This window comes from Halictus rubicundus, chromosome 18, assembly GCF_050948215.1.
Source record: "Halictus rubicundus isolate RS-2024b chromosome 18, iyHalRubi1_principal, whole genome shotgun sequence".
Classification (NCBI taxonomy): Eukaryota; Metazoa; Arthropoda; class Insecta; order Hymenoptera; family Halictidae; genus Halictus; species Halictus rubicundus.
Window position 1 is genome coordinate 7,941,801 of NC_135166.1, and position 18,116 is coordinate 7,959,916.

General features: G+C 44.9%; 1 protein-coding gene across 2 annotated transcripts; it reads right to left on the minus strand.

Moving 5' to 3' along the window:
• Positions 1 to 31: 31 nt before the first annotated feature.
• On the minus strand, positions 32 to 5,223 carry LOC143362842 (uncharacterized). Of its 2 annotated transcripts, none has more exons than XM_076803322.1 (7): positions 4,636 to 5,223; positions 3,591 to 3,668; positions 3,039 to 3,512; positions 2,790 to 2,847; positions 1,041 to 2,688; positions 688 to 903; positions 32 to 359 (listed from the first exon to the last, which is right to left on the minus strand). In XM_076803322.1, exons 2-7 carry the CDS (start codon positions 3,608 to 3,610, stop codon positions 154 to 156), a joined length of 2,622 nt encoding a protein of 873 aa, XP_076659437.1. In that variant the 5' UTR covers positions 3,611 to 3,668; positions 4,636 to 5,223; the 3' UTR covers positions 32 to 153. The 2 variants fall into 2 exon arrangements, with proteins under 2 accessions (XP_076659437.1, XP_076659436.1); XM_076803321.1 differs by having other exon boundaries at positions 688 to 924.
• Positions 5,224 to 18,116: the final 12,893 nt, after the last annotated feature.

An 18,116-nucleotide genomic window follows, 5' to 3' on the forward strand; every position in this document is an offset into this window, starting at 1 on the left:
ACGCGTTACTATAGGCTGTGCTACACCGGTCGTAAGTTTCTTATTAGCATTTCTTTGTTGACCAGTTCCACCGTTCGAGTCCGGCGCCGTGTGATGCAGTGTCCGTTTCCAGAGAATTCCTCCGCGTCATACGGATTCCGATGATAAAACCAACTAGCTCCGTTTCTTTTTGTGCTCCGCCGTTGCGTTTTTCGATACGGTCGCGTTATGCGTCCTTTTCAAATCGGAGAGTTTCGATTTCCGAAATATATCGTTGAAGACGCTGGTTGCCACCTGAAACTCCCCACAGTCCTTCGGTGAACGAGCAACCGACCAGACCCCTGCTATAGTCTCGACTCCCTGACACACTCTGCATGCACCTAAACATTGTTTCTCGCATCAGCATGTAGGAATCGCTTTCTGAATACTAGAGCTACCGAGCCCTAAACGAAACTGATGTATATTCCATTATGATGATAACAGGATTGAATTTATTCAGATTTCATAGAAGTTTTATGGTAATACGTACTCGAGCAAAGAAGTACATATTTGGGTTTCAAGAGAATTAACAACATACATATTTAGTAGATTCTGTTCGATTTTCTCTGTGAATTGTCTGGATGTTTGTTATAATGCAAGCCTATGAGATTGACGAGATGACAATTTACAAAAAAATTGAACGCTTGTAAAACATACACCGTAGCGTACCGACAAACACTGCTATGGAGTTGGTAGTGTTGTCAGTGGCCGTGAGAGTGAAGGGTAAGCCACTCTTAAACGGTGCATAGCCGGAAACGTTCCAAGTTCCGTTGCGCAGGCTTTCGTGGAAACGCGGAGAACCGATGTTCGAGAGCGTCACGATTATACTACGATTCACGACCTTCATGTCCAACTTGACGCCCGCCTGAGCCGTTGACCAGGACCCTGACAAACGGCAAGGTAAGCCTAAAAATATCGCTTGTTTCACATACCGAGGAGGGGAGGGCGGAGTCGCAGACCGCGAAACCTCTCAAAAAGCTTTCGCATTTATGTTTGTAAATTCAAAATTAACCGAACGTTACCTTCGTTCTTGTTGTTCTTCGAGCCGTTCAACTTCAACTCCTCTAGCTCCTCCATGATCGTGCCTAGCAGCTGACTAGCGATTTCTTTAGTATCGTGTACCGTGCTGGAAATATTCGTGTTTCTCTCACCTTCTAGCAACGAGAACAAGTTACTACTTTGTGATTCGTTCTTAGACAACTGTCTTCTACGCTGGTTCCCTCGTATTTTAATATTACCGTCTTTGCCATTCGATGCTTGCCGAGTGTCGTCCAACGGACTCTCTTTGTCGCAATTAGGATTCGTAAAAGCATGGTCGACCGATTGATCGTGTGGTTCGAAATGGGACGATGGCGTGACGTTCATATTATCCGGCACATTGTTTTGATAAGTCGGATTAACGCTATTTTCTACATTCGAATTCGACGAATCCACATGCACATTGATCCCTAGAGACTCTAGAACCTTTCCCAGCGGCTGGTCCATCGCGATCGGCATGTTCACCGAGGGTAAATTATTATTATTATTATTATCCTGCACCGGAAGACTTTGTACATTGTAATCGTTCGAATTCATCTGCGAATGACCAATATTTCCGTTCACATTCGGGATCGTTCCCAACTGAGACTGACTATATACATTCTGATCAATATTGTTCAAGTGTTGCAGACTCATCCCGTACTGTTGACAATTGTTCAAATTTTGCAAGTCGAGAGCAGGTAACTTGCGAGACATTTGAGGAACCTCCGGAACTGCATCTGCGCTGTGAAAATCTGTTCGAGGGTTAGCCACGTCTAGAGGCTTGTCAGAGGGACCCAGAAAGTCGAATTGTTCGTTATTTAGCGGGACAATCACGGCTCGTTGATTCTCTTCGTTTATTAGGGTCGCATCGGGCACGTCGAAGGTGTTCCGAGGTTCGAGAACATTGAAGTTTTCGACAACTCGCGGCGCTTCCTCGGTGCTAAAAGCGTACGCTAAATTTTCGTTTTGACCGTCGTGAGGTATGCGACTCGGCTCATAGTACAGCAAAGAGTCGTCGGCTCCGAGAAGTCGATTGTTCCGGTTTAACGTCGCGCGACGTTCGATCGCGGGATACTGCTGAAAACCATTGAAAGAATTCATGGGATAATCAACGTTCCTAAAATCTTTGTTAAGAGTAGCCCGATAATAAGGTCGGATAGCGTTATCGATTCGATTGCCGGATCGATAGGATGTGGTGTTTAGAATCTGCCGTATAAATCTGTCGTTCGGGTTCGTCGTTTCGGCGACACGCACTGGGATTTTGTTCGCCTCTATATCTTGGAGAACATCGTCTTCGCTGTAATAATCCGAATATTCTGCTCCTTGATCGCCGGTGGTTTCTTTCGAAGGGTTTCCGGTAGTGGTCTTCATGAGACGCTGGATCATGTTCTCGGTCTCGCGCAACTTCGCGGATCCCTCGTCCTCGTTTTTAACCAACGAGACCGTGGACCTGTCGTTCAGTGAAGTAGAGAAGTCAACGTAATCGGTGTCGTCTGTCTTCACGGCGGTAATTTTGTTAGTGGACCTCGCGCCTGAATGTTCGCTCTTCGCGCGAGACTTATTAACGGTCGCCTGGTTGTGTTTGCTGTTCGAATTTTCGTTTCCGGACAATCTCTTTGCGTTAACTTTCCCTCCGTTACTCAACGTTCTCTAATCAAAGGAACATTTTTCAAGCATTTATCTGATGCTTGGCAAACATCGCGACAACAGAGCGCGGGGAATCAAAAATATGCAGAACGAAGCTTACCTACCTTTGCGGACCCCCTTCTCGGCCAACCAGCGCGTTCCTTTCTGTGTCGTCGATGATGCCTGCACAGAAAATCCATTTTGCATTATTAAAATCCTCGTTACGCAAGAATAATTGTGAGAAAAAAAACTGTCATCTCCAAGCAAAACATTTCACCAAATCTCAAACTATATCTTGGCAACTCCGAACTTGATGCGACACATACTAAATTAAAAAAAGATCGTGGGAAAGTTTTAAATTGCTCGAAGCGCACCTTTTTCGTTTCTTCTTTTTTCTGCCCTTGGAGTCCGTCTGATGACTACTTTGTTTGTCGTCTCCCTTCAACCTTGAACTGCCCCGCGGAGAAGTTGGAACCTTCACGGACACGTAAAGCTTCTTTTTCTTGGGATCCCCTCCGCGGGAGAGCTTCTTCATGGTTTCTTGCATCTTCGGGGACTTCAGGGCGTCCTTGGCCATCTTCCTTGCCAAATTCTCGTTTCCGGCTCTAGATACTCTGCCGTCCATCGTGTGCACGCCGTGTAACCTTGAGCTGTGCTCATTGGACATCCTGCTGTTCCTAGTTGCTTGTCTCTTCCGCGCGATAGAACCTCCATTCTCGTTCGCAAAGAGATCGTCCCTCCTTACTTTCGCTACCGCTTTGCTCTTGTCACACGGTTCGTGCGATAATTTGTTGGCGTTGGCCTCGATGCACACTGCGCTGATTAGTAGCGATACGATCATGGTCAACCTGTTTGATCGAGGAACATTTACGCCTGAGTTTCCCAATTTTCTATTAAACTTTCAACGATGACTGATCGATGTATACCTAAATAAACTTAGCAGCATTCCTCTGCAAGGTGAATCGATCGATAAATCGGCGCTGGTTCCATTGAATCGACGTAGACTGGTGAACAAAATTACACGACACCCCATTTAATTCTCGTTATCGTGTGTATATACATACTGATTTCGGTAAAAAGAAATATGCGGGTAGAGAAAAACGGGTAGAGAAAAACAGTTTAAATATAACTGCATACAGTAATGTTTAAAAAACGAGATAGGACAAAATTGTAAGATACCAGCTTTGGTCTCTCGGTTTTGCTTGCTTCACGTTATCGCACTTGTTTTAAAAAAAGTTCAATAATTTATTATAGCAAAACTATAAAACTAAAGTTATCCCATGAGGCAAATTGTTAAATGACACCGAGAATATAGAAATTTTACAATTGAAAGTGGAAGAAAAACAATCTGAGAAAGATATCGCTTAAAATTGAAGAGAAGGAAAGGAGAAGAGATCAAGAAGATCGTCAGCCTTGTATGAAAGAAATAGAGGAGCGACATTAAAATGTGCATCGAATGCAGTCCTTACAGCAAGGCAAATTTTAGTTGAATGTAGTTTAATTGTTTCAATAAAGACAGTGGAATGAGTGATTCAACAAGCTAAACAACCTAAAAATAAAAGAATTTGCTGTGAAACTGAACTAGACTTGATGGTTGAAAGTATTTCTTCCACGACCTTCGAAAAATATACAAAAGTTTTAAGTCGTCGTCATTGTGATGGAGGTTCGGTAACGTTATGGACAGAGATAAACAAAAATTCAATTTATTCATGGCTGGTTGCTTAAAATTGGTCAAAGAGCAAATTCTTTTAGCACAGAAAAATGTCTTATAACTTTCTCGAAACGAAAATACAATATTTTTGTTGAAATTGAAAGATTGACGAAGACATTAGTTTAAAATAAAACATTTTACATTATATGCGACACTGTTTACGACAGCTGTATTACAAATTCCTTTTCTCAGTAATTTGCATGGTGTCTTACAATTTTACCTACCGTACACTGTACACTGATGAATAATGCTACCTGTACCTCACTTGCCACCGCGCACGTTCATCCCAATATTCTCTTCGACTTCTATCCCCGTCAAATACGATGAAAATATTTTCTGCGCTAATATGTCCTCCCACAGGGTGACATATCCTCGATAGAGGTTGGCAAAAGGGCGCTCGCGCGACACTCGATGCTCGTTTCTCGGCGACCAACTTTTGTCATCCCATCCCATCGATTAGCCCGGTTTCACACGTCGCGCTTTCTCGGCCGTCGAATGAAATGGCACGCACCCTTCATTATCTCGCGCGACTCCCTCAAAGCGCGCACACCTTGTACAAGTGGCCTTTGAGGACCGCGGAATAAAGGGTGGCACCGGAGACACCGGTCCATTTGTTTGCTCTGGAAAGCGCAAGCGCCCGTTTAAATCTACGGGTACACGCATCGCACACGCGTGTACGGTACACGCGTATATATCTCCCGCGTAGGGCCGATCCCGGTGCGATCAAAGTGACTTGGAACCGTGCCAAGTACACGGCGTCGGCCTCAATTAGTCAGATATTACGTACGAATGTCCTACACGCGGCTACTCAGCATTAATAACACGGAAATGAACTTATAGCCGTCTTTTGCGGCGGCGGCGCGTCCTTTTTTCATCCCTTTAACGATGTACCTGGCTAATATCGCCCGAAGAGGAGCTTCCGAGCTTCTCTTGTATATGTCCGACATGTATATCATTAATAAACGAAGTAATTGTAATTTGGTAGTTTTTACCGTCAAGTCAATTTTTTAATTCGATTGGAAGTTTATATTTGTTTCCAATGTGGTTAATAGCTGGACAATCTTGAAGGATATGAGTAACTGTAAATTCAACATTGCAAGTGTTGCATTTGTTGGGTGTCTTCTTCGACATCAAGTGTTCGTGTGTTAACGTTGGCTGCCAAACAACCATCCTCAAAAAATGCAGAGTTAAAGCTTATCACAGAGATTACTTCTTGAACTTTTTTTAGATGGTATGAATTTCTTCAAAATTAAGTTTTGAAGATACGCGAAGAATTGTCTCACCCATATATGACCGACGGGGCAGTCTCGTCTCAAAGGAAAACAGTTTCAAAGTTTCTCCAGTGGTAATTTTGTCGTACATTTCTGCCTCTAATAAAGACCTATCTTGCAGAGCCTTTAATGGATGGGGTTTAATGGACTGTTTGGAAGAAGCGGTCGCTCCTGGACAGAGAATAACAAACCGTTAGACTATTGGGACACCGTGGGTAAGCTCGGAGCCATTTTCCCCGTCGACAGAATCACGCACGATTCTCAGCCGCATTTATCACGGAAACGTAAACATTCCGGGGACCTTTGAATATTGTGGTATCGAGTAAGTAGCAGAAACTATGCATGGAAATAGTGTATTATTTTGATAGAATGAATGAAATTGATTATTTTGTACAACGTTCGTTTGTGCCACACAGGGGACGGAAAAGGAGCAACAAGGGGATAATGTATATACCGAGGAAGCATATTTCGTCGGTCGTAAATGTACTTAGGCAGTAAGTTTGCTCGGTACAGCGTATTAAAACCAAGTCAGAACGCAAATAGACTCCCAACGATCCGTCGAAGTACCATCGGCGCCGGACAGAAGCCGGCTGTGAGGGAACAGGAAAAAGGACGAGTCGCGTGAGTAGCGTCTAGCTAGCGTGGCCGGAGAAATTATGGTCGGCACAACGGATCGCAACACACAACGTACATATCGGCGTTGGACTAGCAGAGAAATCCCTGGAGACGCGTACGCATTGATTATTATTAGAACCAGCCAAAGTACAACCGATCTACGTTCGTCTGGGAACGTTATTGTAAGTGCACGCGACGACCAAGATAACTCGACCCTCGGCCATTCTGGATCACGATTTCTCCATGCGGAAAGATTTTCGCCTGCGGTCGCTTCTTTTTAACTATTGACAATGAGACAATGAGAATGACAATGATGAAGATGATGATGAAGATGATGATGATGATGATGATGATGATGAGGATGACGATGACAATGACAATATCTTTCTTAGTCGACAATGATGCGTTAACGTTTTTAATCAACAGAATACAAATATTCCACAGAATGATATTCAAACCGTTAATACGATTTATATTTAATTACACGTTTCCTTGCAGTTTCAAACACATCTCAGACACCCCGTCTGAGAGTTACATTCTTGTCATGCGATACTTTAAATAAGATAATTCACAAATTGTGAAGAAATGTTCATTGATCTGCGCATTGAAATCTGTATTAGAGGGACTTCATGCTAGTCTTAGATGATCCCTTGGACAGCCGATTGATTTGTATCATAATGCTTGTGACCCTAGGAAGAAAAAGAATCGGTTAAAAAGAAACGTAAAGAAATTGTGTTGGTTGAACAAGGGTTACTTTAAACATTCTAAGAGCGCAAAGAAACATGTGCAACTGACTTTATCAACTGCATTACTGACTCCGTTAGCTCGATCACGGAGAACTGGACTGAAATCAAAAATAGTTTCCGTTGATGCTATTTTGACGAAGTTGCGCCGATCTTTTAGTAGGCAAACACACACCAGAGCAATGGAGGAAGCACTATAACGACGTAGCTGTTATTGCACAGCAATTCTGTTTACGAACATGGTTTAAAGACGTCGCCGGGCGATCGCGCAGCGTTAGTTAATTGCGTAATCGAGCATTTCTGATTATTCAATTAAGCCTTGGCGCGCGTACAGACGATTCGACGAACACGAATCGGAACACAAAGAGATTAGGAATTAATCCTGCCATCGATATAGGAAGCCGGTATTTATTGCGGATTGGAAATCCGGATCTAATGGATGAGATATCGTTAACATCGATAAATCAGGATTGTGTAACGGTCATCCGTCAATTAGTGTCTGGCGTGGTTACAACCACGGCGGAAGTTGAGGACGAGTACCAAAGGTCGCCGTGATTGCGTTCTTCGAGCGAGAGAAATCTCGTTATTGGATCTGATACTAGCTTTAGATCTATAATCATACTTCTTTTTCATGTATAATTTTGTAAGAGAAAAAGAAGTAGTTTGTATCCCTATATTTTTATTAGTAGTCAACTATCGATGTCGGAGAAAAAAAATTTGATTTCAATTTAGCAGTAATGAATAACATAAAATTAGTCACAAAAGTCTCTATCTACCTATTATCGAAGCTCCAACGTAAACGCAGCCTCAAACATATAAGAAAATATTGACACGTAAAGTCTTGAATGGATCAGCCTCGGTCCCGTAAGGGTTGGAACATGAAAGTGTAAGAAAACACACAAAATTGGACGAGGGGTCAAGATAAGATGACCTCCGGTATAGGTTCGCAAAAACCAGCGAGTCCAGCGAGACTCGTGGGTTTAACAACAGGTGCGTTCTTCTCGCGGCGAACGCGATAACCGTTGAACAACAGATCGTGGTTGGCCCGCGACTCGGCTCGGCGTCGCGTCGCGTCGACGGTCGTCGTACGGTAGCGAAAGAAACGAAGAAAGGAAAGAAGACCACGTCGACGGCAATGAAGAAGACGAAGAAGAAGAAGAAGAAGAGGCAGAAGAGAAGCGTGGAGGGTGTTGGGACGCGTTGCGGCTGGCATTGGTAGCAGTCTCGAGATAGCCGCCGGCTGGCTTCCTCGCCGCCTCGGGGGATTTATTCGGGGATTCCGAGCGCAAAGTGGCGAACGATATATATCCAGCGGGTCGATCCATCGATCGTGCGCAGATAGAGTGATCATCGCCTGGGGTGGCACCGGTCGCCTCGATCCCGATCGAGAAACCTCTCCTAAGTAAAACCGAACGTTTCTTTCTCTGTTAGGTGAGACACCGACATTTCCCTGAGTCTCTTTTCCGCCTCGTTAGTTCTTTCCTCTTTCCTCTGTCCGCGCGCGCGCGCGCGCGGCGTCACCGTGTCAGCTCTTCGTCGTGCTATTTTCGTGAGTGTTGTGCAAGTGTCGAACGCATTCAAGCGGCATTCGAACACCGTGCTGGGCTCCGTTCGCCGGATCGAACGATCGAAAACGAAACCACGTCCAGCGAGCGGGTCGCCTCTTTCTCGAGCCCGTGCTCTGCTCTGGTGAGACCGCCGCGTCTCGTCGCGTCGCGTCGCGTCGCACCGCGTTAACGCTCCCCCTTTTTCGCTCGGTCCGGTCGCTCGTCCCCTGCGACCGCAAAACTTTTCCGCCTCGATCGTTCACCGTTGTTGGCCTTGGACGACGATGAGGCCCTGCCGCTGTGCGCGATCATTTCGCCCGATTATTTCGGGACACGCCGCGGAAACGAGAACTGTCCACGTCCACGATCGAGCACGCTTGGACAAGCGTAACGCGACGCCTCGCATCACCGGTGATCCTTTCCGAAAAGTCGCATTACGCGGACGATTACGCGGCCCCCGGATCCCGGAATGTTGGAACGTTCACGAGCGCGGCCTTGGGGGTGGCTGAAAACGCCAAGCCGCGCCGCGCCGCACCGCGCGCGGCCTGCTGCTTTTGTTTTCGAACGCGGAGAAATAATGCGCTCGCCTTTAAAATAGACATAAGCTCGAGCAACTCTTGCGTTGCTCGCGATAAACACCGAATGGAATTTAATCCTCGTGCGCCGTTCGCGTAATAGTTGCATCGATGCTCTGTGTACTGCGACTGTATCAACGTACACGTCGAATTAAGGAGAAATTCACAATATCTCGATTGTGATACAGCAGGTTCTAGCTCATTGAACTCCCGGTCAAATGCCCGTTTTTTCCGCGCACCGCGTTCGTTACATTTTGTTTGCGCAATGTAGTTTAGTAGTGGAAATGGTGTTGATCGCGGCTTCGATTCAACAGTGGGGGTGTCATGGGTGGGAAATCTTATGCTATTGACTGGACACCTCGTTCATTGCGAAAACCTCGGATCTTGCCTGAAATTACAGAATAAAAACTAGGCTCAATGTTCAGACTGGACTATCTGTACAAGGGTTAAACAATTCGATTGATTAGATGAATATTATTATATCGATTTAACGGTCGTATCGTGTTCATCTTCTGGTCGTCAAGGTGGTCACCGGGTTGACAGATAAGGCACGCTGTCAACTTGCCACGCGGAAGCACATGGACAGGGTGCAAGAAATCTTCCAGTGGTTGTCCCCCGCTCGCCCGGTGCCGACGCGTCTGTGATTAATCGGTTCGCATTGTGCGAGAGTGATTAATGATTTTCCCGATACGTCGTGAGGTTGGTCGAAGAAATAGACTGGAAGGTCGACCGTCTCGATATCGATCGCGACCGTTGTGCCGGAAAATCGATCAATTACAGTCCGTCAGTGAACGAAATCGAAAGACAAATGAAACACACGGTAGCAAGTTCCGGACGAGCCGGAAGGATGAAATTGCAGTTTCGTGTCTGGCAAGCGACGTGTTCCGGGCGAACGCGTCATTTGGGGGATACAAGGTTGCACGGTGGCCGTACCCGCCTTTCGCGACCAGTAGATGACATCGTCCGCTCCCCTAATAAACGTATCGCGGGCGAAATGAAATTCTGTGTTACGTGCTCAAGGTGCCTCATAAAATAGCCGTGCTATTTTACTGGCACAGTTTCCCCCGCGAGTCGAGAGCGTCTAGTGAATCAAACCGTGGGGTTCAGTCATACGAAGGCCAAGTTTTTAGGTTCGCGGAAAGATGACTAAACCGGAGAGAGCGAGAGAGAATGAGCGCGACCGTGAAGATGGAAACGCGACCGAGCGAAAGCGTCGAACTCCGATCGAATCGAACCGCTCGATTTCAATAGAAAAGGAGTTGCTGCTTGCATTATTTAGCCAACCAGATTTTTTTAAGGCCCCGCAACGAATAATCGATTCACGATCGATTTGTATATTTTGAAATTACGAAATTGCTGCTGGGAGCTTGCCAAACGTGTAAAGGGTGCCTGAACAAACTTTAGCTCCCGTTTGGAAAATTATTTTTCAGACTCGACTCCGATGTTGCTACGATAGACATCGGATACGGTTTAATTGGGTTTCTTTAATTAAACGAGTATATTTGCATTTGGAGTCATCGAAGTTAGAGATCGGGGGTGTTCATCGACCGGTACAGCTTTTATTAACTCCCAGTCGGCGAATCGTTTCTTCTAAACTTTTTAAAGTTTATTGTCGTTACGAGGATCTCCTTTAAATGAAAAATCATGATTATTTTCTTGCGTTTTACAATTTCGTTGGGATGGATTGATCTTTGAGTTGATCCAAGTCCCGAAACGGGTGTATTTCCATTGAACAGCGCGAATGCCAGCAACGCACGAGGATTATCGACGAGGCTCTCTCGATCACGCTGTTGCAGGCCGCGATCGTGGGTCGTAAACCGCAGGATTTATTTGTTCGCGACTTCGTATGAACCTCCGCGTGGATCTCGGCGTCGAAATCAATGGCGGAAGTGACCCGATTAGCAGCGAAACACAAGAAAATGCGGCCAACCCCGCACAGTGCTAGCGGGCCAGCCAATCAGACGAACGAATACGGGTGCTGCGTGTCGGAAATAGATTTCGCTTAAACTAAAGGTTGATCCACCGACGCCGCGTTAACCATCTACGTGGATCGTTCGATTTGTCGCCCAACGAAATCGATCAAACCGTTGGGTGGCCTAGTCGGTCCTTGGATCGCTTTAGACTATCTTCTCCAACATGAAACTGTAGTCGCATTAACATTGTATCGCCGTAAAATGTGTATATTCGTCATTAACGTGGAATCAGTTTGATTTCGACAGCCCAGATCAAGTCAAGGGGTAGTTAGTTACTTTTGAATTTTCTAAATGACTCCGTGGACTAAGTATCGACGCATGATTATGATATCGACACGTGATTTGCTTAAGTTATCGGTTATAATGCGTCTGAAGTTTTCGTAACACGTTATTCCGGTATTATCGAAAAATCCGGGAAAAAAAGAAAGATCATCGTTAGAAGATACAGCTCGATCATTTTAATGTCGATAACTTACCGTCTGGCCAGAAAACAGTTTCCACGATTGCTGAAACACGGTGCTCGAATTGAGGTGGCAGCACCGTTACGAAAATTCAAAAGCAATCCTCCTACCGAATATAATTAATTTTATTACAATTACGGCGACTGTGCCGATCGTTAAACGCTAATGCATTTCCGTTTGTGCTTCCATGTTTCAGAATGATGGTGTAATGCGGAAAACACTACAATGGCTTCGCACACTTCGACTACATCTAAACAGGGCAAGTTATCTTTTCCTCTCCCCTCTTCTCCACTGTTTGATCAATTAACTATACACTCCCCCATAAAACAATAGAATTGAGAATTAAAATCATTTTATCAACAATTCTTTAAATCTGTGAACAGGCGTCTCATCGGAGATAACTCGAGTCACCAGAAGAGAGGGAGGCACAATCGCGTCATCAGGCAGGGTGAGTGCCACTATCGTTTACTTTTCTCCCCTGAATTATTACCGATAAGAGATCGGAAAACTCGAAGAAATTAGTTGAAAATTAGCCGATGCCATCAGACATAATTTTATTAACGAGAAAGAAATAAACGTGATTCGAGCCATATTCGGGAGGCCGAAGCGTTGGTCGATTACAAATATGGCAGCCACTTTCCGGGTGCGCTGCAAATGGAAGACCGCGCGGGTAAAGGGCGGAACATCAAACGTTTTTGAGTAATTGGTTAAACGGCAACTAACAAGACGTATATGCCTTCACGCTAAATACGTTACGTCACGATACCACCATCTAAATTAAACTAAAACCAAGGCGCACCACGACGGTAGATAGAATATCTGGTTCGATGCCAAAGCCTGAAGACAACCAAGAACTCACCGCCATTCCAACTACTCCCGCAATGCACGAACACGTCCCTCATTCTTCTCGGGGATCGTTCTCCTCCTCCTCCTCTTCAGCATCTGTCGCTCCCTTTCGCTGGCTCTCTCACCCCTTAATTCAACCGGACGAATTCTTTTTTTCCTGGTGCCGGTGCCGTGCGACATGATTTATACGAAATGCATTCTGTCGGCGTTTCACGCTTCCTGGAAGAACGGTTCTGTTAGCATCCGTCGCGGCCGACGCCATGCATGCCACTCGATTCAGACACGTCTCGGATCCGTCCTTAATTAGGCCTTAATTAATTGTAAAATATCTGCCGGTCTTCGGCACGCCAACCTGCGATCGCAAGAAAAGATGCCCCATCGCTGGCTTTCTCTAACGAGAATAACCGAACCACGAGTTTGTTAATGATCATGGCGGCGGAAACGCAGAGACGCTGTACAGCACGAAGATCGGTGTGCATGAGCAAACTCTCGTGGCTTATTTTGTGAAAACTAGGATGAGGAACAAGTTCAATTCATCAACTATAAAATTCCTTGTGGTAAGAGCAGAGATGTCATTAATGTTTGTTACCATAGGGGAGATCGGGGCAACTTGATTCAGGAGCAGGTTGATGTTATCTGGACACTGTATATACGTAACACATTTTTGGCTAGATATTTAAGATTCCACGATGGAATTTGTTTGCGCAGGCGTGGACAGTTGTTATTCAATGTTTTTCACCGCCGCGTCGCACAAGTTCAGTTTGCATTGATCGAGTAAACATTTTATAGCTTATTTCGTACGTATTTATCTAAATATTTCACTCACAACATGTAAAGAAAATAATGTTCGAAGAATATTTTCGAATACCTTTTCTTGTCTTTTAAAAATGTGTATGTGCTACAAACGCACGAAGATCCGCACTTTATTTACAACAAACCGACATCGATCTTTTCATTTTTCTCGATCCGAGATGAACAATGGATGTTATAAATAAGCGTAAGGACAGAATGAGTTTCTCGTGCCTCCATTTATGTGTCACAATGTCTATCGCGAACTCGCTAGTAAGTATTTCGTTCAAGTTGCATACTTTTAGATGACCGACGTATAAATATCAGCGTGGGGCATCGGGGTTAAAATAGGATGACAGGTAGCTGATTACGAAACCGTTCTCTTCCGGTGCAACCTTCGAAAAGATAATTGTTTCTTCTATAATTATTTTGCTTGGAATACTGACAACACGTGCGCGCGGTAACAGTTTCTGTTGTCTCGACAACGACCGTTCCCGCTTCCGTTCGATTCTTTGCTACCCTCGATAATTCCGCGGAATCAAAGTTCATCGGTTTATATTCGAATGATTTTGGCAGTACATCAAACCGCCTGATCCGCGCCAATGATCGTTCGTCGCCTGTCCCGTGGCTCGCGGAGAAAGTCTTCGGTATTTACTAATAGTTCTGGCACTTGACAAGAACCAGCGCCGAGCAGCGTTGTGTTCAGAACAAACAGCCGACAGCTTCTCATCGTTGTTCAGTAACAGCGATATTAATTCGTTGTTACATGCAAAAACAAATTCCGAGCCCGTGATTCGTACAATGTAGACTCTGCATGTCGATGACCGCACACGTGGCCCTTGTCAGCGAGGGATCCTCTAATTGCGGAACCGGTGCAGTTTCGTTTATTTTCCATACGAACATTCCTCACCGAAAGCATGTTCCAAGACGTTAGGATGCGTGTACAAGCCGCAGGAAATGCTCTATTCCTCAAGTTCTTCGAGATATCGACCACTAATCGCCCCGCTAATTGGCTATCGCGAAATTTGTATTTCTCGCTTTTCCCATGTTCCGATCCGTCCGTAAACTTTCGAGTCTCCAAGAATCTGCGAAATTCCTTCGCGATGAGTCTTTCGAGTCTTCTCGTCAGAAACCGCCAGGGACAGCTTGCCAGATGAACTATACAAATGGAGTCAATTGACAATTACCCAAATTCCCGGATTTATGTACGTCAGATTTGGCATTCCTCTGGCCGTAAATCGCCGTCTAAATCGGTGTTTTGTAAGGAAGCGCACGTGAATGGTACGTACCGCATTCTCGGCGGGCTCGCATAGATAAAACCATCGGCACCGTCTATTACCGCGTCGGTGTCGGTTTTCAAGGTGACTCATCTTATATTTCACTTAACGTGGAATAACTCTATCGAGTCGGCCCGACCAGAGACGATTTAATTAATTTATCGTCACCGTTTCCGCGGGCAGGCGATGTCAAATGATTTAATTCCTTGGATCCCGCGCGACCGTTTTTCGGTGACCGTCCCGAAGGACGTTCAAATAGGGTACAGTAGGTCCTCGCTTGTTGCACTCCCGATCACATATGCTTGTACTTCACGCGAACCCCGTTCACTGCATTTTGCTCATGTAAGGTGAGGAATTTAGCTCTGTGGAAATGGTAATTTCTTGGTGGTGTGGAAGACTTATATACCCCGTGACAAAGCTATGAGACAGAGCTGCTCAACATACCTATTAGCGGACAAAGGCGCCCGCGGATGCCCGTGGGCACAGCTACGGGCAAAGCTACGGGCAAGTGACAGCGGAGTGGGGATAGGCCGTAGCGCAGCCGTAGCTGGCCACGTAGCTGTGACAATGCGTGTCATAAATACATGCAGCCTTGCCCGCAGGGGATGGGGCTTCGTGCCCGCCGATCTGTGTATGCCCAGGGCAGTGTCGCCAGATCAAGACTTGTTCCCCCACTCTAATTTCCCTTTCTACCGCGCTATTCCCCACGCTTCCGCCGCGGCCCGATCACGTGACGCGTTCCGTCTCTGTCGTACATACTCCGGTACTGGCAGAGACAGGGTAACTTTTTCCCCCCAATTTGTGCTTCCTCCCCACATCTGGCGATACTGGCCCACAGCTAGAAAAAAAGTGTATTCTAGTATGAATTTTTCTTCCTTCATTTCTAATGTTATTGTTTACATTATGGTCTTGGAGAATAAATCTCTATAAAACACATTTCACTCTCTGTCTACCACCATACTTTCCAATGATGAACCCTATGAATAAGTTTTTGAACATTTGATGGACGTTACAATTCGTGATAAGGTAGTAACCACGTTATCAACAAAATTAGGCGAAAAATGGTTTCACATGCCTCAACTTTTCGCCCTCGTATGAGAATATTTTTCGCTGGGAAAGGGCTCATTCGAAAGAGGAAGGTTCAATGCAGCGCGTGTTGGCCATTAACTGACGAAATTATGCAAAATATTTTGTAATACAAGTGTTAGAAGTAGGTCAAAATTTGATGATGTGCATTCCACGGAATCCAAGCATTTTTATGCCATTGGATGAGTTTTCTGGATGAAATCGGGGGTAGCGCGCGCTAGAAAATATCTCCAGCTACAAATTGAGCTATATTTTGTCTTCTTTTTGTATTCTCTGCGAAATAAAGCCAAAAACTTGGAGCGCGTTTCTGACGTCAGAATTCATGATATCGATAATACAGAGCAAAAAACGTGACAAATTTAGTCACATGCTTAACCCTTAACGGACTAGTACCGCCATATAAGCGGCATGGCACTTTTACTTACTGGGTCCAATGCCGCGTGTATGGCGGCAAAAATCAAATTTAAATTTATAATATAAATATTTTCCTTTCTATACTTGATATATCAGGACCTTGAATAAGTTCTCGCTGTTTCTTTTACAAAATAAAAGCTTTATTTAAATTATAAGGAACAAAAACATTTCATTCAAAGTATTGCCCATCACTAGCGACCACTTTCTCCCATGTTTCTGGCAGTATATGAATTCCGCGTCGGAAAAACGACATGTCTTTTGAGGCTATCCAAGAATCGATCCATTTTGTAGCTTCTTCATGAGAATGAAAGCGCTGGTCAGCTAGGCCATGTGCCATCGAACGGAATAGGTGAAAATCAGAAGGGGCTATGTCAGGTGAATACAGCGGGTGGGGTAGAACTTCCCATTGAAGCGTTTCCAGGTAGGTTTTCACTGGTTTTGCAACATGAGACCGAGCGTTGTCATGTAGCAAAATCACTTTGTCGTGTCTCTGCTCGTATAGCGGCCGTTTTTCTTTTAAGGCTCGACTTAAACGCATCGATTGAAGTCGATAGCGCTCCCCCGTGATAGTCTCATTCGGTTTGAGCAGCTCATAATAAATTACACCCTGCTGATCCCACCAAATACAGAGAAGAAGCTTCGAACCATGGATATTTGGTTTTGCAGACTATGTTGATGCATGGCCGGGCTTACCCCACGATTTTCTACGCTTTGGATTATCGTAGTGTATCCACTTTTCATCGCCAGTCACGATGCGGTGCAAAAAACATTTTCTTTTCTGCCGTTGAAGCACTAGTTCACACGTGAGAAAACGCCGTTCGACGTCTCTCGGCTTCAATTCATACGGTACCCAATGTTCTTGCTTCTGGATCGTTCCTAAAACTTTTAAACGTTCTGAAACAGTTGACTCATCTACTTGTAATGTTTTTCCAAGTTCTGCTAGCGTCTGACATCGGTCTTGATAGAGTAATTCCTCCAACTTTTCGTCTTCAAATTTTTTCGGTGCGCCAGAACGTTCTTTATCCTCAAGTTCAAAATCGTTATTTTTGAAGCGTCCAAACCAGTCTCTGCATGTCGTATCCGACAAAGCATTGTCACCATAAGTCTCAACAAGAATTCTATGTGCTTCAGCTGCAGATTTCTTTTGAATAAAGTAGTGCAATAAAATTCCCCGCAAATACACTTTATTTGGCACAAAAGTAGACATTTTCAGAACTAAGAAAAAATTACTTTGTTTACACTAAAGTGAACTACCATACACTGAAATTTAAGGTTAGATACACTACTACCTTGCATGTGTGTTACCATTCGAAATTCCACGAACGGGGTACTGCTACTGCCATTTTTGAAGAAACAGCGAGAACTTATTCAAGGTCCTGATAAAAATGTTGAGTCCACAGTTTCTCTTCGTATGAAAAATAGCTTGGACCTGGTGGGAAGTCGACTTGAAATACTTCCGGACCGTTAAGACTCGTCGGATCAAGACCAAGACGGATCAGACGGTTAAGTTTGTGTCTGAAGGCTGTGAACGGAAATTATACAGCAGTTACCGACCTGCTGACTCTGCAAAAGTTACGTGACTACCCTTGGCCCTTAATCATTCTGTTGCAATGATTACTCGCACAGATTATACATTTGTACTTTGTCCAGGAAAGCTTGATTCGCAAAAGGGTGAATTTGGTGTGCAAAGGGGTGAATTCAGTTTGCAAAATAGTGAATATGACTTACAAAAAGGGCGAATTTGCAGTACAAAGCCTGCAACGTTGCATGTGAACGACTCGATACGATACGGATGAATCACGCGGGCGGGCGCCGCGGACGCGTTCGGTTCCGTCCAGGATGAAATCTGTAATCTTTGGCAGACCATCAACACGGCCGATTAAGGAACGCGTCAATGTGCCAATAGACGCCGCTACTTCGAGGCGAAAACTTAACATCTACTTAGTTTCGGTGAATAACGACAGCCTGTCAACCGGTTGTTTGGCAAGTTAAAAACTGTAAACCAGGCCCCATTGGCAACGGGCACAATGTTCGGTCATGTTCTCGGTACCATTTTTCTTTCATCGCGTCCGTAGGTTACTTACGACAGTGTCGTGTTTTCACCGAATCGTGAGCATTCCTTCGTCGCGAAGCATTTATTCAAC

Excerpts from the sequence above, each read along its gene's own strand:
- LOC143362842 (XM_076803321.1), bottom strand. The coding sequence starts at position 3,610 with ATGCTGCTAAGTTTATTTAG. Across the intron at positions 2,689-2,789 it reads CGAGAAGGGGGTCCGCAAAG|AGAACGTTGAGTAACGGAGG; the intron begins GTAGGTAAGCTT and ends TCCTTTGATTAG. Across the intron at positions 360-687 it reads CTCCATAGCAGTGTTTGTCG|GTGCATGCAGAGTGTGTCAG; the intron begins GTACGCTACGGT and ends AACAATGTTTAG.